At 56.7% G+C, this 24,771-nt stretch overlaps 3 protein-coding genes across 3 annotated transcripts; 1 reads left to right on the top strand and 2 right to left on the bottom strand.

Moving 5' to 3' along the window:
* The first annotated feature begins 655 nt into the window (after positions 1 to 655).
* Positions 656 to 6,338, top strand: Nrtn (neurturin). The gene is made up of 3 exons (XM_057772606.1): positions 656 to 993; positions 5,254 to 5,435; positions 5,838 to 6,338. Exons 2-3 carry the CDS (start codon positions 5,267 to 5,269, stop codon positions 6,260 to 6,262), a joined length of 594 nt encoding a protein of 197 aa, XP_057628589.1. The 5' UTR covers positions 656 to 993; positions 5,254 to 5,266; the 3' UTR covers positions 6,263 to 6,338.
* Positions 6,339 to 6,362: 24 nt separating this feature from the next.
* Positions 6,363 to 14,696, bottom strand: LOC130875659 (3-galactosyl-N-acetylglucosaminide 4-alpha-L-fucosyltransferase FUT3-like). Its single transcript, XM_057771697.1, is given in 3 exon segments — positions 6,363 to 6,419; positions 13,573 to 14,570; positions 14,573 to 14,696. Coding segments are annotated over 3 exon segments (1,179 nt in total).
* A 7,179-nt stretch (positions 14,697 to 21,875) lies between these two features.
* On the bottom strand, positions 21,876 to 22,964 carry LOC130876620 (3-galactosyl-N-acetylglucosaminide 4-alpha-L-fucosyltransferase FUT3-like). The gene is given in 1 exon segment (XM_057773259.1): positions 21,876 to 22,964. A coding segment is annotated over 1 exon segment (1,089 nt).
* Between the last annotated feature and the right edge of the window lie 1,807 nt (positions 22,965 to 24,771).

The raw sequence follows: 24,771 nt of genomic DNA, 5'->3' as shown, positions 1-24,771 counted from the left end.
GGATGAGATGGTGGGGTGCTTTGGGGAAAACCGTCAGTGAGAAATGGGGTTCCTCACGGGACTCTGAGGCGCAGGGTGACAGGAAGCGACAATGGGTGTGGTTCACTGAGGACCACGAATTCTTGGGCAGTACTACATAATCCAGGGTGCCTGAGCAGAAACCTTGAACCCAGTTTCCCTGGGAAGGCTTCTTGGGGCAGACAGAGGGATGGGAAGGACTCATGGGGGATCATGAGTGGGTTTAGAGTGGTCTTTGGCTGATCAGACGGGCGTCCAGGGATTCTAGGTTACAACGTAGATGGCCACAGAGCACTGGTGACAGCAATTTGGGGGCATCCGATGCTCTAGGGGTTCACCCTAGTGGGAAGTCTTAGGGAGTCTAGGTGGGGGATTTGGGAACATGGGGAAGGGGTGCGCAAAGTTAGTGTGTACTAGATTTGGGGCGCAAAGTCTCGGATGAAGGAGAGTCCCGGGGAAGTCGATAGATCGATCGGTGTGGCCGTCTAGGGCCTCCCGCGTTCCTGCCACCTGCTCTCCCGGCGCGCCCCTCCGGCTGTGGGCGGGACGAGGGCGGCTCCCAAGCCCGGGAAACCTTATGCCACGCCCACATCCACGCCTCCGGGAAGGCCACGCCCCCTCTAGCCCAGCCGGCCTGAGCGGTGCGCGGCGGGAGCGGAGGGAGAGCGCGCGGTGGCTCCGTCCGTGCGCCCCGCGCTCCCCGCGTGGCCCCGCGTCCCGAGCGCGCTCCAGCCTCCCACGCGTGCCTCCCCGGGGTTCACTGAGCCCGGGAAAGCCAGAGAGAGAGAGGACAGGGGGGGAACCCCATGGCCCGGCCCGCGTCCCGCACCCTGCGCGGTGGCCTCCTCCGGCACGGGGTCCCCGAGTTGCCTTGGGTCCCCGCGATCCGGATGGCGCACGCGGTGGCTGGGGCCGGGCCGGGCTCGGGTGGTCGGAGAAGTCACCACTGACCGGGTCATCTGGAGACCCCGACAGGTAAGCTGAGTTCCGGGACGCAGTGCGGTGGGGGGGAGTCCCCAAGGTCGCCCCTCCCGGGTTATCGCGGGGTTCCGTACCCGACGGGGCGCGTTCCCGGCTCCTGCGTTCGCGATTCCTGTGCTAAGCTGCTGGACCCCCGGACCCCCGTGAGCGCTCCGTCAGTCAGGGAGGATGGAGAGGTGACATCGAGGTCGCAGTGAGTCCCAGGAGGGGGCCCAGCCGCGGCACAGCCCCGCGGCGCACAGAAGTAAACACGTCAGTGGCGCGTTCGCTGCGTGCCCGGGGACACCGTGTCCTCCCCGGTAAGGGCCGGGCTGCTGGGCTCCTGAGTCGCTGTTCAGCCACAAGAGGGCGTGGGGCTCTTTGGATGAGGGGGGTCCCTTAAGGGCAAAGCTCAGATTGGAAACCATGTATGTGTTCCCCACTTTCCGAGTTCTTGCTCCAGATTACTCCCGGATAATTCGTTTTATGGGTGAGAAGTCATCAGGTCCAGGGTTGCTGCAGAGTGGGCAGACTTCAGGTGGGACCAGAGGCAGAAATCGTGAAGCCCAGGCTGGATGCTGAGATGCGGATTTGGGGGGCTTGGTGGGGAGGTTGCCACTTGCCTAATACAGTGGTTGGGTGGGGCCTGTGCTGGGCACTAGTCGCCTGGGTTTCCGTCCTGCCTCCTTCGCTGAGCCTCACATCCCTGATGTTCTGGGACACCCATTGTGTGTCAGCGCCCCGAGCTGAGGAAGCCCCATGGGGCGTGACGGGCAGGATGGCAGGATGTCAGTGGCGGGCGGATTCCAGCCTGACCAGCTCGTCCCACTCCAGCCCCTTGCCCCGGGCAGGACACCCCTTCCCGCTCTTTCATCCGGGGGACTTCTGAGGGTCCCAGTCCCTAGCTGGCTCCAAACCCCTAGGCAAAAACCACAAAGGGCTGACTGTGGCAGTGCGGTGAAAAACAAATGCTCCCCCTCAGCCGGATATCCCCCCCCAGCCAAATACACACACTCTAGCACCCCACAGCTAAGTATCCCTCTCAACTGCGGACATCCCGCAGCCAGGCACCTCCCCCCAGTCAGGCACCCCCCTCAACCAAGCACACCCCACAGCCAGACACCATCAGCCAGGCACCCCTAGCTGGGCACATCGCACAGCCAGGCACCCCTCAGTCGGGCACACCCCACAGGCTGGGAACACCCCCAGTCGGGTACCGCCCCAACCCGGTACCCCTTCATCCGGCCATCCTGTCCGAAACGCCACCACCATGTTCTCAGAATTAAATAAAACCCAACAAAGCTAGGCACCAAAACAAAACCCAGAGATGCTCCGAGAGATGTGAGCCCCGAGGGCTGTCCTTAGAAGCAGCAACACTGCCTTCCACGGACACGGGCACTCTAGCCAGGTGGGAGGCTCAGGAAAGACTTCCTGAAGGAGGGCACTACAGCTGAGGAAAGCTTGGTTCGCGTGGGGACAATCAGGATGAGCCGGTGACGGATGAGGAGAAAATGTTCTGGAAGGTTGGCCGGGGAAGCATGGGGAGCAGGTGTGACGCCTTGAGCCTGTCCTCACCGCTACTAAGGAGCTGGAGGCAGGGAATCAGGGGCTCAAGGTAAGCCTTAGCCTCACAAGGTCCAGCCTGGGCTACATTGACTCAAACGAGAAGAAACACTGAGAAAATGATAGAAATAAGTCAATGAAGGCAGAGTGCTCCCTGGGGACCCCGCGCCAGGGGTCGACGCCCCTGCACCCGCCTTGCGCAAACACGTGCATTTAAAGTAATGAGGCTAATTCAAGAGGAAAAAGCTCCCGAGCGCCGGCTTCGTCCGGTCTTGGGAAACTGAGGTTCGCGATGCCTTCATCTAAGACGTGAGGCCAAACTTTGGATTTGGGAAGAAGGGAGAGGGCAGGTAGCCGCGGAGCCTGCCTCAGTTTCCTTTCCAAGCCAGATGGTCAGACTGGGACGGGGGAGGGGGTTCCTGCCGTCTTTGCGCCCCGTGCCAGCGGCTCAGCCGGCATTAGCCTGATCCTGTTATCCGCGGGGCATGCGCACAGCCAGGCCTGGGGGGGGGCGCTGTGTGTCCTGCGGTGACAGTCCACCCCTCTGGTCCTGCCTGCGTGGTGTCGGGGGTGGGGTGGCGCACTACCTAGCAGAGGTCGCAGTCACCGAGGGCCCCCCTTCCACACGTTTAAACCCATCTGCTGTGTGACGCTGAGCGGTCAGTGTCCTGCGCTGACACTTGTCACTAGCTTGGCCACCTGAACCCATAGACTGACTCCACAGTTGCCCTCTGACCTACGCACTCACGCTTCTGCGGCGCGTGCTCCCGCAGACCACAATAATATGAAATCTCGAAAATGTATGTGTGTGGGGGGGGGGCGTGTTGAAATTGGGGCTTTAAGGTCCGAGCAGGAGTTTGAACAAATCAGGCCTCACTCAATCCCTGGGGCTGCCAGCGGCCCTGAGTTCTTGCCTGCGCCCCCCAACCCACCAAACCCCAAAGGGCACCCCAGGCCGCGGCCCCCACAGCTCATCGGAACCAGCTGTGCTCTGCAGATGTTGTTGCTTTGCCCCCAGATGTGCGTCCCGCCGGCGGGTGGGGCCCTCAGAGGGAGGTGAGGACCCGAGCTCCGGGAGGCTTCAGTTTCCCCACAGACCAGAGGAAAAACTGTCAGTGCTGACGGGGAAACTGAGGCACGGACTTTGCCTAAAGCATATGTACAGAACCCCCTCCCCCGGGGCCCCAATGATTTTCTAAAATTGAATGACCACCCCAGCACTCAGGAGGTGGAGGCAGGAGGCCAACCTGGGCTACCTGAGACCCTATGGATCATAGGGGAGTGAGGAGGCTGAGCGCCATGGGACCCCGGGTCGTGTGCACACACACCCCCCCCGTACACGGGTGGGTCTGCTGGACACCACCTCAGATGGGGAAACAGGACGGGGACAGGAGGACGCGGTGACCACTGGGCCCTGTCCAGGAACCTCTGCGTATTCACCTCGTCCCCCAGTTCCCCCTTCCATGGCAGACAAAGCAGTCGGGTGACCCTGGACAGAGAGGCCATTGTTGACGGGTTCGGAGCTCGGCTGGGGGTCCACGGTCTTCTCTGCCATCATGCTTCCTCATAGAGTCCACAGAGGGAAACAGGGGAAACAGGAGAGGGGGGAAGGAAGCACAGCCCACGGGGGGAGGGAGGTGAGGGTGAACGGAGGAACAACCCTTGGGGCTTGGGATGCATAGTCCGGAGTTAGCGGGAAGGAGGTGGGGGTAATAGAGGTACAGCGGGGGTGGGGGTGAGGCAGGCATGCCAGGACAGAGACTCCACCGCTGTAGACCGTGGACAGAGGTTAATTCCCGCCTGTGGGCGCCGGAGGACCCGGGTTTGGTTCCCAGCACCTGCACTCAGCGCTTGGGCCCTGGCATTCGGCCCCGGAGACCCTGGTCTAGCGTCGGCTACTGGGCAATAGCCGGGTCCTAGCAGTGACGTAGCCTGGACTTACTATAGTAATGTGCCCACCCTCCTGTTCCCGGGCCTTTGCACTGCGGTGCAGGGATGTGCGCATGTACGGGCACCCGTGCGGCTGTCCATCCCGCACACACTCCTCCCGCTCAAAAAATGTCAGCCGTGGACTAACTCACGCGTCGTTTACTGAGAGGATGGAGAGTGTACAGTCGGTGCTCAATAACGGGGGGCGGGGTCCAAGGCGGATAGGAGGGACAGAGTTCGGGGTCAGCGGGCCTCCGCCTGTTCTGTGTCTGTATCCCCAGCTTGACACAGACGCCTTCCGGTGTGTGCAGGGTCAGGCCTGGTACACATTTGGGGCTCCGTGTAGTGGCCTGTGCTGTGGTGGGGCCATGCAAACCGAATGCAAGGGACTTCAGGCTGAAGCAGGGGATTCTGGGTAAACTAGAGGGTGGCGGATTATTACACACCTACTGTGTGCGGTAAGCAGGAAGTATGGGTGCCCTGATGGAGGGGACATCCCTGAGAGGCTGGGATGGGCAGCCTTCCCGGAAGATGCGGCTTGATAGGGTAAACTGAGGCACGCAGTAAGTGACCAAGGGCAGACGAGATGCAGGACAGCCCCTCTCGCTAGCCACCTGCTGGGGGCACCTCCTGCTGTCTACCCCTCCCTGCTTGGCCTGGTATTCGTTGCTAGGATACGCCAGGCACCATCAGCCTCAGGGCCTTTGCACCCACTGCTGCCCCGGAGATGGCTGCACACCCTCGCCCCCACCTGCCGGCGCCCACCACCCCGTGTCCCCGCAGGCCGAGGCCCAGGATGAGGCGCTGGAAGGCGGCGGCCCTGGTGTCGCTCGTCTGCAGCTCCCTGCTTTCGGTCTGGATGTGCCAGGAGGGTCTGCTGCTGGGCCACCGCCTGGGACCTGCGCTCGCGCCACTGCGACGCCCGCCACGCACCCTGGACGCGCGCCTCGCCCGCCTGGCGCAGTGTAAGCCCCGCCCCAGAGGGGCCAGGGGGCGGGAACCGGAAGGGGCGGGCCACTTAGCTGGGGGTGCGGTCTCATGTAGCCCAGGCTGGCCTCAGACCCTCGGAGTAGATGAGGATGCCCCTGACGTGATTCCCCTTGCCTCTGCCTACTGAACCCCGTCCTGTCCGCACACTCCTCAACTACAGATGGAGTGGGGAGCAATGGCAGCCAAGGACAGGCTGGGCGGAGCCCTCACCGGCCAATCGTCTGTCTCCTTCTGGCCGCAGCCCGAGCTCCAGCTATCACAGGCGTCCCTAGTCACGTCTCCTCCGCAGCCCCAGGCGTGCGCGTGCGCGGGGCGGAGGGAAAGGGGCGGGGCCAGCTCTCATGGTCCAATCCTCTGTCTTCCTTTTCCCGCCACAGACCGAGCTCTGCTGCAGGGCGCCCCGGACGCGGTGGAGCTTCGAGAACTTTCCCCGTGGGCCGCGCGCGCTCCGGGCCCGCGCCGTCGAGCGGGTCCCCGGCGACGGCGTGCGCGTGCGCGGTCGGGCGCGCGCCCCTGCGGGCTGCGCGAGCTCGAGGTGCGCGTAAGCGAGTTGGGCCTGGGCTACACGTCGGACGAGACGGTGCTGTTCCGCTACTGCGCAGGCGCGTGTGAGGCGGCCCTGCGCATCTACGACCTGGGCCTGCGGCGCCTGCGCCAGCGGAGGCGCGTGCGCAAGGAGCGGGTGCGCGCGCACCCGTGCTGCCGCCCGACGGCCTACGAGGACGAGGTCTCCTTCCTGGACGTGCACAGCCGCTACCACACGCTGCAAGAGCTGTCGGCGCGGGAGTGCGCGTGCGTGTGAAGCTACCTCACACCCCAGCCCTGGGCACTTGCCCGGGAGCCATGCCGACCCTCGCGAGAACTGAATTCACATAAAGTGTGGGAACTGCCCTGGTCACTGCTCATTCACTCTGCGCGAAGTGGGTTGCCAGCTGTGGGAGGTCGCGGTTCCCGATGGCCTGGGAGAGACGGGGAAAATAGATGCAATGAAAGAAAGCCCAGGCGTGGGAGATGGCGTTGCTGGAGGAGCCCACTGGAGGAGCCATCTGCGCCCATGGACAGATAGGAGAGGCCCAGGGCGGAGTTCAGTACCCACGCCTGGCTATACCACACACACACACACACAAAGGCACTGGTGGGGGCTGGAGGGTGGCCCAGTGGTCAGAGCAACAGGTACGTTTCCCAGCACCCAGGTGGTGGCTCGACCTGTGACTCCAGCTCAGATGCTCCCTCCCCACACCGTGGGAGCGGCTTGCTTGTGCACAAAGCACCACACACAGTGTCGAGAGAGAGGAAAAGGGTGGGTAGGGAATAAGGAGAAACTAGGAAGATAGCCCATGTGGTAGGTGAAGCTAGTTCTCCCAGCTCTGGAGATGCTGAGGCAAGAGGATGGTGAGTTGGAGGCCAACCTGGGTCACAGAGTGACTGGATCCCTGGGGGCCCGCTCTGTTGTGTAGAGAGGGCGGGAGCCGTATCTCCTTCCACAAGCTTAAAAATAACTTGTTGCCCACCTCCTGGCGGGGACAGGTCTGGGGCTGATGCCAGCCCCATCCAGCCCAAGCTGGTGCCTGCCTGGCACGGCTGGGTCCCCAAGGACCCTTGGAACCTTGACTGTATGTGGAAAGCCGGGAGCACCAGGGATTTGGGATGCTGGTGTCTGTGCCGTGGTATCACTTTGACCCCTGGCAGGCCTGGAGGTGCTGGTAGTTTTGGGTTCCTAGAGATGGGGGTGTGGGTCTCAAGGTGGGAGATAGGTGGGTGATAACAAAGACTTTCCTTGGGGTGGCTCAACACACAGTCTACCCGCCTCAGAGAAGGAGCTTACAAGGTACAGACACCTCAGGTATGGACACCACCATCAGTGTTCTCCTTGATGAACCATGAGTTTTACTGGGGTTATTGACAGGCATATGGGTGAGGTGACAATTGTCACCAAGGCCACCCCAGCGTGGGTGACAGCTCACAGAGCTGGGCACAGCCTGCAGGGCCACAACAGGCTGGAGAGCATCCTTTGCAGATGCCTTGGCTGCTCTGAGCCTCCCCAGGCAGCTCGGCTTCCCGGCTTCCCGAGGGGATTGACCTTCAGCTTTTATTGCTCTCTGGGAGTGGGACATACATACACGCAAAACTGGTCAGTTTCAGGGATTTTCTGAAGCTGTTTTGTTCACCTTCCTATTTAAAGAGCCTCCCTGCAGGATGGAATGCTTCAGCACTGGAGGAAACAGTTATACAACGTGCTACCCCTTTCTCCACTCATACATCCTTTGCACCCCATCTTCTGCAGTGGTCACTGAGCCATGGAAGGGGTAACTGTAGACGTCCACCTGTAACCATGAATCAGGCCATGGCACAGTAGCAGTCACATGTTGAGGAACGTCACCAGTGGTTATGATTTGAGGCTGACCATGGCGATCTATGGTCAGGGTGTTGAGACACTGTTTACTCTGACAGGGCGAGAGGCCTAGTGAATCTGGTCCGTTTCAGGGACTTCCTAAAGTTTTTTTTTTTTTTGTTTACTTTCCTGCTTAAGGAGCTTCCTGCAGGATAGGATGCTTCAGTATCAGAGGAAACTAATACTGTGGATGTTTTGACAGGCACATCACATCTCTGTAGAAAAACCATAGATGCTCTCCTGTTGGGTCCTGGGGAGGCCCAGCTGCAGGTGCTGTCCTGGCATACAGGACCAGATGGGAGCTCGTTTTGTGGAGCAGCCCTTAAGCCCAATCTAAAGGCTGTTAATCTTGCCCATGACAGCTGAGCCACTATTGCACATCAGACACACCCTGCCTGGAGTGTGGTGTCTCCGCATGAACGGTCCATAGCCGAGCAGATATTGTGACAGTTCTCCACCAGCTGTGAAAGCCAGCCGGCAGGGTGGGGATTTCTTGGTCAGTCCCGTCTGGTAGGCACAGTGTGTGCATGCGGTGTCTTAGGCAATAGGGTCTCACCATCTAGTCCTGGCATAGAATCAAGAGCAGCAGCCACAGCCTTGATGTTTGTGGGACCTCGGGGTCTTCCCAGGCCAACAGCTCACAGGGAGCCCAGCCCTGGGGTCTGCAGGCAGATCCTTTTGTTCCACCCGTCAGCTCCCAAATAACCACATAGGGACTTCTTATTAATTATAAAAGCTTGTCCAATAACTCAGGCTTCTTACTAACTAGCTCTTATAACTGAACCCATTTTGACCAATCTGCTGTCTCCTGGCTTTATTACCTTTACTCTGTACTGCCCTTGCTGCTTCCTCTCCTTCTGGCTGTTGACTTCCTGAATCTCTGCCCTTCCTCTTCCCAGTGCCCCTGCCCAGAAAAGCCTGTCTAGCTATTGGCTGTTCAGCTTTTTATTAAACCAATATGAGTGGCAAATCTTCATAGTGTACAAAAAGATTATTCCACAACAGGGGTCTCCATTCAGGAACCTTACTTCAGGGAGCATTTCATTCCACCCACATAGGGTGCCTTCTGGATTTAAATTCTTAGCTATTCTCTTAAAGATAACCGAGCCCTGGCAGGACTGTGAGACAGGCAGAGGCACCATTGCCCCTGGGTGTCTCTGTGATGGTTTTCCGAATCCACAAGACATTCGGGTTGCTGTTATGGCTCCTATGATAGCCGTGTCCAGGATGAGTAGGACACCACAATGTCCCATAATAAACACTGGAGTCACAAGCAGAAACTCAGTGAGGTGTCATCGAATTCCCATCATCTGTTATCAGCAGTGTCAGGTGACCCCGGAAGCTCACATCTAAGGAGATTCTAAAGTGGAACAGGAACTAATATGGCACAGACCTTGGCTGTTCTCTGAGCCTTTGTGTCCTGGAGCCTCCCTGCATTTCTCCGTCTGTTGAGCTGAGGAGGGCCTGACTGAATCCACTCACATCTGCCCAGTGCCAAGGGGACTGAGGCTCTGCTGTCCCCCAAGGCACATTCTGTCTCCCAGGTTGGCACAGTGGACATAGCTTAATTGTCTTAACCCGTGTGGTCCTATTAGAATGTCTTCTGCAAGCCTTCCAGAGGCGGCTCAGCACACAGTGTGGCTCTGTCTCTCAGTTCTTCCATAGGAGCTCCAGCAGACACAGGACAGACCTTCCTCAGCATTGCCATTTTCGCATCTCTGCTAGATTGCTCTCAATATGCAGATGTTCTTTACCTGCTAGTCTGAGTCGCTGAGAGCTGTCAAAGTCTTCCCTGCTTTATAAAGACATTGCTCTCTCCGTCTGGCTCAACAAAGCCACTAAAGCTGCAAACAGGCTTCGAGGTCCCCACTGTGAACACAGTTCAAACACAGCTCCTCTTGTCCCTGGTTCCTTCAATAGCGTCTGCCCCTGCTCTATGCTCCCCTGATATTTGTGGGGACTCCAGGTGTTTCTAAGGATCTAAAAAGCCAGTCCATCTGGGACTAATTCCCTCACAATGGCTCAAGTTAAGGCAGCCTTTGCCTTAAGGGGAAATCATATGACTCAGTTTCCCTGTCCACACCACAGTCAGAGCGGTCCATCCTCTCCTGCGGCCTGTGGTCAGGCTGCCACAGACTCTTCCAGTGCAGATGCTGAACGTTCCCTGGTCACCGTAGCTTCTGGACTGTGGTTGATGCCCCATCTGCACACTGGATCACAGGCTTCCCCTGTTTTTCTGTTAAGGGGTATCTTCTGGTGCTTTTTCCATGTTCTCCTCATTCTGCATCTCCACACAGCTTCCAAGGATCCCAGGAAGGGCTTCTGAGCATGGGTCTGCCGTGTGCTCGTTCCCTTCTGTCTGCCAAGCCTTGAGAAGCTGTGAGCCATCGTCACCTCCATCTCATCCTCTCCTTCATCTAACGCACTTGCCAGGTCCGGGGCTAACAGAGAATGCTGCTGCATCTCCCTTGTTGCAACCGGTCCTTTACACAAATGGCTTCCCACTTGGCACCATTTCAGCCCCAGGTGCATTTCTGGCACTCACAATAGCAACCTGGTGCCCCTGTTGCTGCTGCCGAGCCTGACCCTCCTGTGCTAATCTTAGGACTACAAAATGGCCTCTAAACATTGAAGTGTCTTCAGGGCATCTCCGTATTCCTGTGGAGGACCCCACTCATCAAGTAGGCCGCCACCTCATGCCACCCAGAGGAAGACTTGTCTGTCATGCTGGGATTCTTCCTGCGGACACTCCTGATCATGGTGGTTCAGCCTCAGGTCCACATCTCACTACCCACAGGAAAAACCATGCAGCCACCACCACCACAGTACACCAACATACAGAACCCAGGGAAGGACGACTCTCCCGGAGTCTCCTCCGCCATGTCCACCTCTCAGGCTGACGGACCTCAGCAGAATGCCTTGCCACCCACACCCTGGACCATGCACTCACTCCTCCTCAACTCATCTTTGGTTCTGGTGTGGCAGAACCTCGTCAGGTGCCAATGTTGTGTGACCAGAAAGACTTTTCCCGAGGAGGTGCAGCGCTCAGGGCCACACACCAGGTAGGGAGCCCACAGCAGACTGAGTACAGACACCACCCAAGTCCCACTTGGTGGACCGTGAGCTTTACTGGGGTCACTGACAGGCCTGTGGATGACAACTCACAGAGCTGGGCACCTGGAGCACACTGCACAGCCTGCAGGGCCACAACAGGCTGGAGAGCATCCTTTGCAGACGCCTCAGCTGCTCTGAGCCTCCTCCAGGCAGCTCGGCTTCCCCAGGAGATGACACACAGCTTTTATTGCTCACTCTGGTGAGGAGGGGCCTGGTGAAACTGGTGTGTTTCAGGGACATCTTGAAGCTGTTTTGTTTATCTTCCAGTTCAGGGAGCCTCTCTGCAGGATGAATTGTTTCATCTGGGAGGGAATTACTACCCAGAAAAGAGCAAAGTCACTTTACCCTCAGGTTGCCATGACCCTGGCATCTTCAGACTCTCAGGTTGGGGAGTTAGGGAATGTCTGTCCATGTCCAGCATCCAGTGGTCAATGGACTGAAGACAGATGCACCCCTGACCCATGCCCCGGAGTGGGGAATCTTAGGGGCACCCCTCTTCACCCAGATATTTTCAGCAAGACCTCCCGGGTGCCCTGCAGGACTGGTGCTGGCCCCAGCCCGTGGGTGTTCTCTGTTGGAGAAAAAATTCTAGATGAAGACCCCAGAACCAAGGTTAGACTCAGACACCTGCCCTGGAGCTCTGTCCAGCACCCCAGCTTCCGGAGACCCCAGGAGTGAGGAGATGAATTTCCCATTCCGTTTCATCTGAATCGGTCAATGGTGGCTGAAAGGCCAGAACCACCATGTGCCGTGGAACCCACTAACTGGTAGTGATTGTTCCTGGCCTCAGTTTCCCCAGTGTGGTCAGACTCTGGAGCCTCAGAGTTGGTCTGGGAGTCCAAAGCTGTGCTCCCCAAGGCTCCCTTGCCCAGGTGGGTGTGTGTCCCTGTGCTCAGGAAAGCAGCTCCCACCCAGGCCCGCGGGGACCTTGGCGTCCCGTCTCCCACCCACTTCCAGCATGCCAGCCGCGGAGCAGGGTGGAACCTACCGGAGATGGAAACGTAAACAGAGCGTCTCCACAGCCTCAGCTCTGCACCCAGGCTGAGGAGCCACACAGGGCCACCCACGGGGCTGAGCCTCCCGATCACACTAGTTCCCACCTTGTGTCATTGGCAGCAGACTCCGGGAACCCAGGATAGCCTCCAGCTCTCTGTGAAGTCCTTGTCATCCTGCCTCTGCCTCCCAGGTGCTGAAGAGAGCCTTACTCATTTGCTCCCAGCTGACTGGGTACCCCGTTCTTTGAAGTCCTGTGCACTTCCTCCTTGAAGGTGGACACACACACAGGCCTGACCTTCGTGCTTCATCTGCTTTCCTACCCGAACACCTTGGCCACATCGTCCACCTCCTGTGTGAGGCAGCCTGTCCCCTCACCCATGCCATCTCAGCCTGACCTATGCGTCTTCCTGGAATTCACCAAGGGGACATCAGCCTTGAGAGATGGCAAAGCTGGCAGTTGACTGGCCAGTTGTATGCATGGGCACAGACATGTAGGTCATGAGTCTCTCCCCCGTGTGTGTGGAGGCCATGAGGCTCTCCCCCGTGTGTGTGGAGGCCGTGAGGCTCTCCCCCATGTGTTTTGAGGCGGTGAGGCTCTCCCCCGCGTGTTTTGAGGTGGTGAGGCTCTTCCCCGTGTGTGTGGAGGCCGTGAGGCTCTCCCGTGTGTGTGGAGGCCGTGAGGCTCTCCCCCGTGTGTTTGGAGGCCGTGAGGCTCTCCCCCATGTGTTTTGAGGCGGTGAGGCTCTCCCCCGTGTGTTTCGAGGCAGGGTGTCTCACTAACAGTGCAGCTGCTGGTTCAGCAGGACTCACTGACCAGTGAGCACCGGGGACCGTCTTGTCTCCAACTCCCAGCACAGAGGTTCATGGCAATTTACATGGGTGCTGGGGATCTGAACTCAGACCCCTCTGTGTGTAATAGTGTTTAAAGGGTCCTGTGATGGCCCCCAGTCCCTCTCCTCCAGAGTGAAAAGCCACAGTTATCCCCAGGCATTGTCTGATCATCACCAGGGAAAGGACACCATCACCCAGGATGAGAGTCACAGAATAAGGTCTCAGGTCAGTTCTTGCAATGGTCCCATCTGGACATCTGTGATAGTGCCACACCACCAACGCCACAGGGATAGCTGTGTCGTATGCACCACAAGCAACTGAGGCAGACCCCCACCCACCAGTGTGAGGCTGGGAGGGACCCTGGGGAGTCAGTGGCTGGAACGGAGTGTGTGTGTGTGTGTGTGTGTGTGTGTGTGTGTACCAGGTATTCTTAGTCAGACTGTCTGCAGCTGCAGTAAACACTGTAGGGGGCCAGCAATCTGGAGGGAAGGGTTACTTCAGCTTACACGTCTCAGTGACACTCCATCATCCAGAGAATCTGGCTGATGCAGAGGCCGTGGAGGGTGCTGCTCACTGGCTTGCTCAACCTGCTTTCTTATAGAACCCAGCACCACCAGCCTGGGGATGGCACCTCCCACAGTGGGTTAAGTCCTCCCCGTCAATCACTAATCGAGAAAACACACCACAGGATAGTGGTGACATTCTCTCAATTGCGGCTCCCTCTACCCACGTGACTCTAGCTTCTATGAATAAACTACCCAGCACAAGGTGCCTGTCACCCAGGGGCCACAATCAATGACTTTGGGTGGGACACCACCTGCAGGACTCTGGCCAGCCACCACACTGGGGACCGTCTGGTACCTCTGATCCCATTGCAGCTGCTTGTACAACTTGCAGAATGCCAGGGCCATGCTCCACAGGCGAGGCCTGAGCGTCTTCCTCCAGCGAAAGTAACGCTGGTAGCTCAGGCTATCCCTGTCCAGCTCCTGCTGGTACCGAGCCAGGTCCCCTGGGCTCTTGAAGTCATCCACGTGGATGAAGGCATCAGGGGGCAGGAACCGTTCATAGTTCTTCCTGCTGGGCCCCAGGACCACAGGCACGGCCCAGGCTTCCAGAGCATTCCTCCACAGCTTCTCTGTGATGTAATCTGGATGGAGGGAGTTTTCAAACGCCAGGTAAAACTTGTATCTGGCCAGTGTCTCCATCATGTTGCCTTGGGGAAGCGGTTTATGCCCTCGGCCATACACATCAACACGGAGGTGACTCTTCAGGTCCTCGTAGTACCGCACCCGGGCCGACTTGGGGTTCCAGTTGGACACGGCCCAGGCCACTAGGTCAGTCTTGGCAGACAGGTTGACCTGGATTTGGCCTGGAGGCTCCGGCCACAGCTCCAGCCAGCCATAGGGCGTGAAGATGTCAGAGTCACTGCAATAGGACATGGTGAGGTTGAAGTAACCATCCAGGGCTGACAGATGGCTGCAGTGGCTGGGCGACTCCATGCTGAACCACACCCAGCGCTGGCCTGGTGGTCTCGGCTGAGGTGGCAGCTGTGACCCGGGGTTGGCGCTGACTTCGCGGTGGTGGACGATGACCGCGTCTGCTTGGGGGTACAAGCTCCGGTTGGCGGTCAGCTGGCAGTCGACGGTGCCCGGGAGCATCTTGGAACAGGGTGACAGAGCCACTGGTGTGTGGAAGGGCCATGTCCACAGTAAGATGAGGAGAGGTCTGGGGGAAGGGGGAGTCGGGGTGGAGGCTGGTCCCAGGGAGCGACCCCCCCCCCAGGTCGGTCATAGGACACTCGTGTGTAGGAGAAGAAACCCAAAGCAAAGAGCAGCTGCAGCAGCAGGCTGACGAGGCATGGGCGCCAGGGACACTGTGCCTTTCCTGCTCGGGGCATATGCATGGCCTGGGGACCTGGGAAGAGAGGGAAGGCAGAGCAAGTCACTGGTCATCTCTGTGGAAAATGGTCAAGTTAAACACTCCACAATTTTTTTTTTTTTCGAGACAGGGTTTCTCTGTGCAGCCCTGACTGTCCTGGAGCTCGCTCTGTAGACCAGGCTGTCCTCAAACTCACAGAGATCCACCTGCCTCTGCCTCCTGAGTGCTGGGATGACAGGCATGTGCCATCATGTCCAACACTACATTTTTTTTTTTTTTTTTTTGGTTTTTGGTTTTTCGAGACAGGGTTTCTCTGTAGCTTTGGAGCCTGTCCTGGAACTAAGTCTTGTAGACCAGGCTGGTCTCGAACTCACAGAGATTCGCCTGCCTCTGCCTCCCAAGTGCTGGGATTAAAGGCGTGCGCCACCACCGCCTGGCAACACTACATTTTTTTAAAACGTTTCAGTCAAGGTATCTTGTAGCCCAGGCTAGCCTCCATATTTGTATGTAGCTTAATATGACGTTTGCCTCAGTTTTCTGTCCCTTAGCCTGGCACTTGGTTGGATGTGGTGGACACCTGTATATTTCCAGCACCTGAGAGGCAGAGGCAGGTCAATCTCTGGTCCACAGAGTGTGTTCCAGGCTAACCTGGACCATAGAGTGAGACCCTGTCTCTAAAAGCAGAATCAAGAAATTCTGATGCTTTCATTGTGTTCTGAAACACATTTAGAAGTAAAAGCGAGAATATTATATTTTTTGATCCTTGTGCAATAGAATTTTTAAAACCCTGGGTGCTATAGACCCCACGCTGCTGCTGGCTCTCTCCCGGCACCGAGGGCTGGCTGCCAATTGCTGATGCATGTCACTAATGCTGCAAGTGTGAACAGGCCTATGGCCAGGGACAGACTTGAAGTGGCCCATCTTGGGCCGACCCTGGGGGTGGGGCTCAGTGGGCAGAGAGTTCACACAGCTTTCACGGAGCCCTGGGTCCATTCCCAGCTCCTCAGACCCAGCGTTCCAGAGAATGAAACATCTCTGGCCATGGGAACTGCTCACATATCCAGGACTGAAACCCAAACCAGAGTGACCTGAGACTTCCTGAATGCGGACGCCTTCCAGTGGGGACATCGCCACAGAGAGGGAGCTGCGAGGGCAGGCCTGCTTTCCCCGGGGACCTCCAGAGGTGAAAGACTGAACCCTATTTTCTAGAAAAGCCAATCTGTATTACTTCCTCCTAGTCGTATGATATATGGATTCCCTAGTGGGCTGGAGATGTGGCTCTGTGGTCAAGAGCACGACGGCTCTTCCAGAGGATCCGGGTTCCATTTCCGGCACCCACACGGCAGCTCACAGTTTTGTGTAACTCCATCTCCAGGGGATCCAACAGAGACATAAATGCAGACAAAACACCAATGCAGGTAGAACAAATGAATCTTTAAACAGAAAAGAGGAACTATAATTGCCAAACCCCGAATCCAGAATTGCAGCAGGCGACCTGTGGAGCAGTTGTTGAGGGTGGACGAGCATCCTGAGTCCAAACCTCAGCACCCCACACACCACAGGACGATGAGGACAAACCCACCACCCCCAAGGGGGCACACCGCATCCAGCATTTGGAATGGCAGTACATGGATCTGACCCAAAAGTATCCTTAGGTACAGAGTGGGTTGGAGGCCAGACCCAGACTCAAAGACAACTGGGAAACCAATTTAAAAAACCAGGGAAAAGAGGAAGAAAAGAGGGCATGATGTCACATGCTTATTAGCAAGAAGTTGCCGGTGGAGGGTGGATGATACTGGAACCTGGTTTCTGTCCTTAGATCCTGTGTGCCTCTGCCTGTGTGGAGCAGGAGCAGCGAGCTGGCTTAGTCTCACTCTTTACAAAGACTGATTGACTGACTGTGGTTGACCTGCCATGCCACGTAGCCCAGGGCATTTTCTGTCTTTTCTTTCTTTTTATTTTTACTTATTTATTTTTATTTATATATTTATTTGTTTTTTCGAGACAAGGTTTCTCAATAGCTATATAGCCAGTCCTTGAATTCACTTTGTAACTCTACCAGGCTGGTCTCAAACTCACAGAGATCTGCCTGCCTCTGCCTCCTGAATACTGGGATTTTAGGCGCACCACCATGCCAAACTGCCTGGTAGCCCAGGATGGCCTTGAACCCCTATTCTTCTTGCCTCGGGCTTCCAAGTACAAGACAAACCATGTGCACCCCCACAATCAGAGCCTCGCGTTGAAAAAACATTTTTTAATTAAAAATTGAAACTTCACAAACTCAAAATGCTTCCCCATAAAACCAAGTTTTGCTGTTTTTGTATGAGCCGGTTTATTCTAACAAAGGAAACTATCACCTAGAGACGTTTTCTAGAGCATAAAAATGCAGAACCTGAGCCCAGGGAGAGAGGGTGATCCTTTGGATTCCCGCGGGGGGGGGGGGAGGGGGGGAGAAGAGAACCAACTCCTGAGGCCGACCTCTGCCCTCCATGTGCGTGTATGCATACACAATACATACTTATATACAGGGGCACAAACACACACATATACACGCTTACACATACATATACAATCACACACTCACACACCAGTACACACATATGCACACACGCAAACACAAATGCACACACACGGCTGGGCGGTGGTGGCACACGCCTTTAATCCCAACACTCGGGAGGCAGAGGCAATTGAATCCCTGTGAGTTCGAGGCCAGCCAGGTCTACAACAACAGCTAGGACTGTTACACAGGGAAACCCTGTCTCAAAAAAACCAAGCAAGCCACAGAGAAACCCTGTCTCAAAAAACCAAAACAAAAAAAAACAAAAAACAAGCAAAACAAAAAAATACACACATAAATGAACAGACACATGCACACAATAAATAAACATACTTAAAAAAAAACGAAAGGCGTGTGCACTTTGTGGGCCTGGTGAACTGTGGTGCAATTGGGGAGGAGAACGTTCTTGTGACAGACAGCCAGGGACGGCTGCTGGTAGCAGCCTCATTGCCATCTCCTTCCTAAAGCTGTCCTTTCCTTCTGTCAGGGATGGAACCCAGGGTTTGGGGCAAGTAATGGGGGGCTGAGCCCCTCCTCCAGCCCCTCACTGGGGGATTCTAGGCGAGGTTCCACCCTCACCACGCCCCCAGCCCCTCATTGGGGAATTCGGGGGGGGGTGCTCCACCCTGACCACGCCTCTAGGCCCACACAGGGTTCTGTGGTAGGGTACTCTTAAGTTACTCACATGGTGAACCCTCATTCTTTTGGATATGGAATTTTTGCCTTTAAAAAATTTTGCGTGCACGTGCCTTCACTGGTGTGTGCACGTGATCATGGGTACCCACGGATCACAAAGCTGTTGGGTCTCTGGAGTTATGGGCTGCTGTCTGTGCTGGGACCAAACACAAGTCCTCTGCAGGAGCATTACGAGTACCCAGCCCCTGATATATTAACTTTGCCGGGCTGGCTCTGTAGGGCAAGCTTGAACTACAGATCCTCCTCAAGTGTGGGGTGTGTGTGTGTGTGTGTGTGTGTGTGTGAGACAGATGTGCGCCATCACCTGGCACCAGCACCATACACACACACACCGCACTCGCACACGTATGCGCACTCTCTCCATACACACCCACACTCACGCATCCGCACTCACACGCGCACGAACTCTCTCTCACACACACACCGCACTCGCACATGTATGCGCACCGTGTACGCACGCACACGTACTCACGTACGCACACTCTCTCCACACACACACACATGCACCCGCACTCACATGCACTCTCTCTCTCTCTCTCTCTCTCTCTCTCTCTCTCTCTCTCTCACACACACACACACACACACACACGCACAGGCACAGGCACGCACTTGCCTTTTCTGTCTCTCAGCGCCGGCGCCAGCAGCACTTCTGCTGGTGCACCACCATGTGTCCTTTCGTCACCATGACAATGGACTCGGTCTCTGAACTGTAAACCAGCCCCAACTACATGTTTGTTTTTATAAGAGTCGCTATGGCCGTGGTGTTGTTACAGCAATGAACCCCTAAGGCACATGGTATCTGTCAGCAGTCAAGGCTAGACTTCAGCAAATATTGGTGTGCTGGCACACGTCACACACCTCTACTGCCAGCACTGAGTTCGAGGCCAGCCTGGGCTACAGAGAGAGTTCCAGGTTAGCCAGGGCTACACAGAGAGAACCTGCCTTAAGTGTCTTGGCCCACTGAGCCACCTGGAGGCCCCACATGTCTTCTTTTTTTCTTTTTTAAAACGGGGTTTCTTTATTTTTGTAGCTCAACTGACCTGGAACCACTGTGTAGACCGGACTGGACTTGAGCTCACAGAGGTCCGCCTGACTCAACCTTTTTTGGAGGATTAAAAACAAAACACAAAAAAGATCGCTCCATTCCAAACTGCCCTTGGCAAACTTCCCCCAATTCTCCTGCCTCAGATTTTCAAGTGTCAGGGTGAGAGACACGTGCCTTTATTTCTACAAAAGTGAAAAAGGCATCCCCTCCTAGAGCGGGCACACTGAGCCCAACTAGACTGGGAGCTGGAGAGATGGCAGGGGCAATGGCAGCCACACTGGGGCCCAGATGCAGGGAGGTCAACATCCGGGATGGGAGGGTGAAGAGCCGACTGGGGGCAGGGGTCTAGGCATGGCCCTAAGGGCGCGTGTGCACTGCAGCAGGGTGGGGGTAAGGTGTGATGTGGGGACCCCTCACCCCTGAACCGTCTGTCTCCCTAGATCCTCCGCAGGCTGTGCGATAGATTCGAAGATCTGCAGAAATGCTACAGATTTTTTTTTTTTTTTTTTGGTTTTTCGAGACAGGGTTTCTCTGTGGTTTTGGAGTCTGTCCTGGAACTAGCTCTTGTAGACCAGGCTGGTCTCGAACTCACAGAGATCCGCCTGCCTCTGCCTCCCGAGTGCTGGGATTAAAGGCGTGTGCCACCACCGCCCGGCTATGCTACAGATCTTTGTGAATTTCTCGGGCCGGTAGTGTCAGCACAGACAGGCGATGCACGTGCAGGGGGTGAGTGCACGTGCAAGCCCACGTCCACGTGCGTGTGGGTTTCCTTCCTGGGCGTGGCAGACAGTGCGCCATACCCATCTGCGCTTGCGTGCAGGCCTCGCCCGATGGCGGAAGTGGGAGGCTTCCTAGTGTCCTGGGAGAAAAGTGAGACCAGAAGGTTGGGACAGTGCTTCAGTGCCTGCTGCGTCTGCTTTGTGAGCACGAGGACCTGACTTGGATCTTCAGGGCCCACGTGAAAAGCTGCAGGAGGCCGGGGACCTGGGGATGACTCGATCCGGGGACTGGGGAGCTCCGGGAAACCCAGCATCCCGGAAGGAGAGCGCACCAGGTGCAGCCAGAGACCCTGTTCTCCATGGGCAAAGAAGCTTCTACCCCAGCAGGGACTGGCACGCGTGCATGCGCGGGTTGCACACGCTAGAGACCACATAGGCAGAGGAGAGAGAAGGCTGAGGCTGGGTGCGGTGGCACCGGAGTGGGCTGGCACAGGCCTGTCATCCAAGCATTCGGAAAGCACGCAAAGATCAGGGGTTCGAGACCAAGCTTTGCGATGTCTGGAGTTCTAGACTCACCCGAGACTCTCAAACCAAACCCCTACAGAGAAAATAAGTTGAGGGGACAGTGATGCCATCCTTACCTGTGCTCATTAGAGCCACTCGTGACAGATACGGGTTGGGGCGCACGAGTGGAGGACAGGACCGTTCTGCCGCTGTCTGAGTGGACCCCGGACCCCTACACTTGACTGGCTCCCCATGGCACTGACTGTCTCCTTCCACCGGCTAAAAATAACTCGCTGCCCACCTGTGGGTGGTGACAGGTCTGGCATGCTGTCAGCCCCCATCCAGTCCAAGCCAGCATCTACTGGGCACAGCTGGGTCCCCAAGGACCTGGATCCTGTACCCAAAACCTTGGCTGGGTGTGGAAGGACAGGGGTACCATAGGTTGGGGTGCAGGAGTCTTTGCCTTGGTGCCACATTGACCTTTGGAAGGCCTGAAGGGTGCCAAGCAGTATTGTGTTCCCAGAGATGGGGTCGTGTGGGTACCACAAAAGGTGAGGACACTTTGATCCCAGCTTGCTATGATCCTGACATCTACAGACTCTCAGGTTGGCGTTTAGGGAATTCTATCCTGTCCAGCTTCCAGTGGTCAGTGGGATGAAGATGCACCTCTGCCCCATGTTCCAGAGTGGGGGCTCCCAGGAGCACCCCTCTTCACCCAGATATTTTCAGCAAGACCTCCCGGGTGCCCTGCAGGACTGGTGCTGGCCCCAGCCCGTGGGTGTTCTCTGTTGGAGAAAAAATTCTAGATGAAGACCCCAGAACCAAGGTTAGACTCAGACACCTGCCCTGGAGCTCTGTCCAGCACCCCAGCTTCCGGAGACCCCAGGAGTGAGGAGATGAATTTCCCATTCTGTTTCATCTGAATCGGCCAATGGTGGCTGAAAGGCCAGAACCACCATGTGCCGTGGAACCCACTAACTGGTAGTGATTGTTCCTGGCCTCAGTTTCCCCAGTGTGGTCAGACTCTGGAGCCTCAGAGTTGGTCTGGGAGTCCAAAGCTGTGCTCCCCAAGGCTCCCTTGCCCAAGTGGGTGTGTGTCCCTGTGCTCAGGGAAGCAGCTCCCACCCAGGCCCGCGGGGACCTTGGCGTCCCGTCTCCCACCCACTTCCAGCATGCCAGCCGCAGAGCAGGGTGGAACCTACCGGAGATGGAAACGTAAACAGAGCGTCTCCACAGCCTCAGCTCTGCACCCAGGCTGAGGAGCCACACAGGGCCACCCACAGGGCTGAGGCTCCTGATCACACCAACTCCCTCCCTGAGTGAGAATCACAGAATAAGGTCTCATGTAGATGGCTGTGTCCGTTCCACACCCACAGCCACCGCAGGGATAGCTGTGTCATAAACACAGCTAGCACTTGAGGCAGACCCCCTACCCACGAATGGGAGGGACCTGGGAGGTCGTGGCCTGGAGCGGAGTGTGTCAGAAGCAGGTTCTCTTCCATGGCTCAGGTTTCTAGCTACCCACACCCACAGTGGACAAAGTTCTAGATGAAGACTCCAGAACCAAGGTTCTGAGAAGCTAAGGTGCCCATCAAGGGGTCCCAGGTAAAGGGGGGTGTCTGTCACGTAGGTGCTACAGACAGTGACTTTGGGCTGGACACTGCCTGCAGGACTCTGGCCACCTCAGTGGAACCAAGAGGCCACACTGGGGACCGTCTGGTACCTCTGATCCCATTGCAGCTGCCTGCACGCCTTGCAGAAGGCCAGGGCCATGCTCCACAGGCGAGGCCTGAGCGTCTTCCTCCAGCGAAAGTATCGCTGGTAGCTCAGGCTATCCCTGTCCAGCTCCTGCTGGTACCGAGCCAGGTCCCCTGGGCTCTTGAAGTCATCCACGTGGATGAAGGCATCAGGGGGCAGGAACCGTTCATAGTTCTTCCTGCTGGGCCCCAGGACCACAGGCACGGCCCAGGCTTCCAGAGCATTCCTCCACAGCTTCTCTGTGATGTAATCTGGATGGAGGGAGTTTTCAAACGCCAGGTAAAACTTGTATCTGGCCAGTGTCTCCGTCATGTTGCCTTGGGGAAGCGGTTTATGCCCTCGGCCATACACATCGACACGGAGGTGACTCTTCAGGTTCTCGTAGTACTGCACCCGGGCCGACTTGGGGTTCCAGTTGGACACGGCCCAGGCCACTAGGTCAGTCTTGGCAGACAGATTGACCTGGATTTGGCCTGGAGGCTCCGGCCACGGCTCCAGCTAGCCATAGGGCGTGAAGATGTCAGAGTCACTGCGATAGGACATGGTGAGGTTGAAGTAACCATCCAGGGCTGACAGATGGCTGCAGTGGCTGGGCGACTCCATGCTGAACCACACCCAGCGCTGGCCTGGTGGTCTCGGCTGAGGTGGCAGCTGTGACCTGGGGTTGGCGCTGACTTCGCGGTGGTGGACGATGACCGCGTCTGCTTGGGGGTACAAGCTCCGGTTGGCGGTCAGCTGGCAGTCGACGGTGCCCGGGAGCATCTTGGAACAGGGTGACAGAGCCACTGGTGTGTGGAAGGGCCATGTCCACAGTAAGATGAGGAGAGGTCTGGGGGCAGGGGGAGTCGGGGTGGAGGCTGGTCCCAAGGAGCGACCAGGAGCAGGGGGTCCAGGTCGGTCATAGGACACTCGTGTGTAGGAGAAGAAACCCAGAGCAAAGAGCAGCTGCAGCAGCAGGCTGACGAGGCATGGGCGCCAGGGACACTGTGCCTTTCCTGCTCGGGGCATATGCATGGCCTGGGGACCTGGGAAGAGAGGGAAGGATAGGAACATGAGGCCCAACATTATTCATGGCCATTTGACAGTTTCAAAAGGGTCTCATGTAGCCCACAGAGGCCTATAATAGCTCAGTAGTCAAGTATGCCCTTAATGCCTGGCTCTCTGGCCTCCATCTTCCGAGTGCTGGGATGACAGGCATGTGCCCCTATGCCCAGCTAAGTCTCGATAGACGCGGTTAGCGTTCCGTCTATCTCAGAAGACAGAACTCAAACAATGACACTTAGAGCAAAAATCCAGAGACCCAAGGTCTTGCCCCCTCGGATTCCCCTCCTCCTTAATTCTGGAGAAATGACCCTCTCTCTACTCTGGTCCCACCTCGGTTCCACCTTTTCCCAGTTTCTTCTCCAGTTTCACGGAAGTTAGACCCGAATAGAAAATCTCACAGATGTCTCTGGAGTTTTGGTTCCAGGATTCTGGCTGGAAGGCGTGAGATGGTAAGGCTTGAGGCTGTGGAAGAGGGTCCCACATTCACCCAGGAGATGATGCTCATCAGGGACCTCTGCTCTCAGAGACGCACCGTCTCTGACCTACGCACCCTGGAACCGTCCGTCTAACAAAAGGGGAAACTGAGGCTCAGAGAATGGCATGCGTCTAGCCAGGTACATTCAGTCACTGATGACCCAGGCCAACCATTCCTCTACCCCAACTGGCCCCCACTTATCAGTTGTCACCCCAATCCACAGACAGTTCGGGTCTATAGGATGATGGGGATCCCGTCCTTAGGTGCTTTCTAATGAGAGAACCACAGAGCCCTTTCAGTGTGGCTGTTGGAGGCTGCATATGTCACTGTCAAACATCTTCCTCAATTGTTTTCTGCCTTATATTTAGAGACGGAGTCGTCTTTGGCCATACCACCCTGAACGTGCCTGATCTCGTCTGATCTCGGAAGTTAAGCAGGGTTGGGCCCGGTTAATACTTAGTACTTGGATGGGAGGCAGAGTCCTGATGGTTCACCTGATTGGGACCCAGCGATTCTCCTATCTCTACCTCCCCATCCTTGGGATTTGAGGCGTATACTGGCTTTTTTATGTAAGCACCGAGGATTTGAATTCAAGTCCTAATTTCAGGGTGGCAAGTACTCTATAGACTCAGTCAGCTCCCCAGCCTTTATTTTTTGGATTTTTCCGATAAGGCCTCATGTATCCCAGGGTTAACGTCAAACCCATGGTGATCTCCCTATTTTGGCCTCCTTGGGTGCTGTGCTGTTCCTCCCTGCCTGCCTTACAGGTCCTGTAAATACCGATACTTGGAACTGGAGATTTCTGAGCTGTTACAAGCACAGGCTGCTTTTGTTGACGAGCCATGTTCCATTCCTAGGACCCACACAGCAGGCAGCTCACAATCTCCAGCTCAGGGAGACCCAGCGCCCCCTGCTGGCCTCTTCAGGCACTGCACTCACAAGCACACAACACAAATAGTAAAATATCCCTGACCACGCCCCAACCCCTCACTGGGGATTCTAGGCGGGGCTCCACCCTGACCATGCCCCAACCCCTCACTGGGGGGATTCTAGGTGGGGCTCCACCCTGACCATGCCCCAACCCCTCACTGGGGGGATTCTAGGCGGGGCTCCACCCTGACCACGCCCCAAACCCTCACTATGGGGTCCTGGGGGTTGCTCCATCCCATAGTGATCTTGTTGACATTTCCTGCCATATATAATTTGAATTGGAAGTTTGTGTGCTATAAACCCTGGCAGGGTGGGTGGGTAATGTCCTCATCTGGGCCCCAGCAAGGTGTTTGGAAAGAAAGTAGGTGACAA

This window comes from Chionomys nivalis, chromosome 6, assembly GCF_950005125.1.
Source record: "Chionomys nivalis chromosome 6, mChiNiv1.1, whole genome shotgun sequence".
Taxonomy (NCBI): domain Eukaryota; kingdom Metazoa; phylum Chordata; class Mammalia; order Rodentia; family Cricetidae; genus Chionomys; species Chionomys nivalis.
Note: the sequence above shows the minus strand (reverse complement) of the source record. Positions and strands in the feature narration are given on the sequence as shown.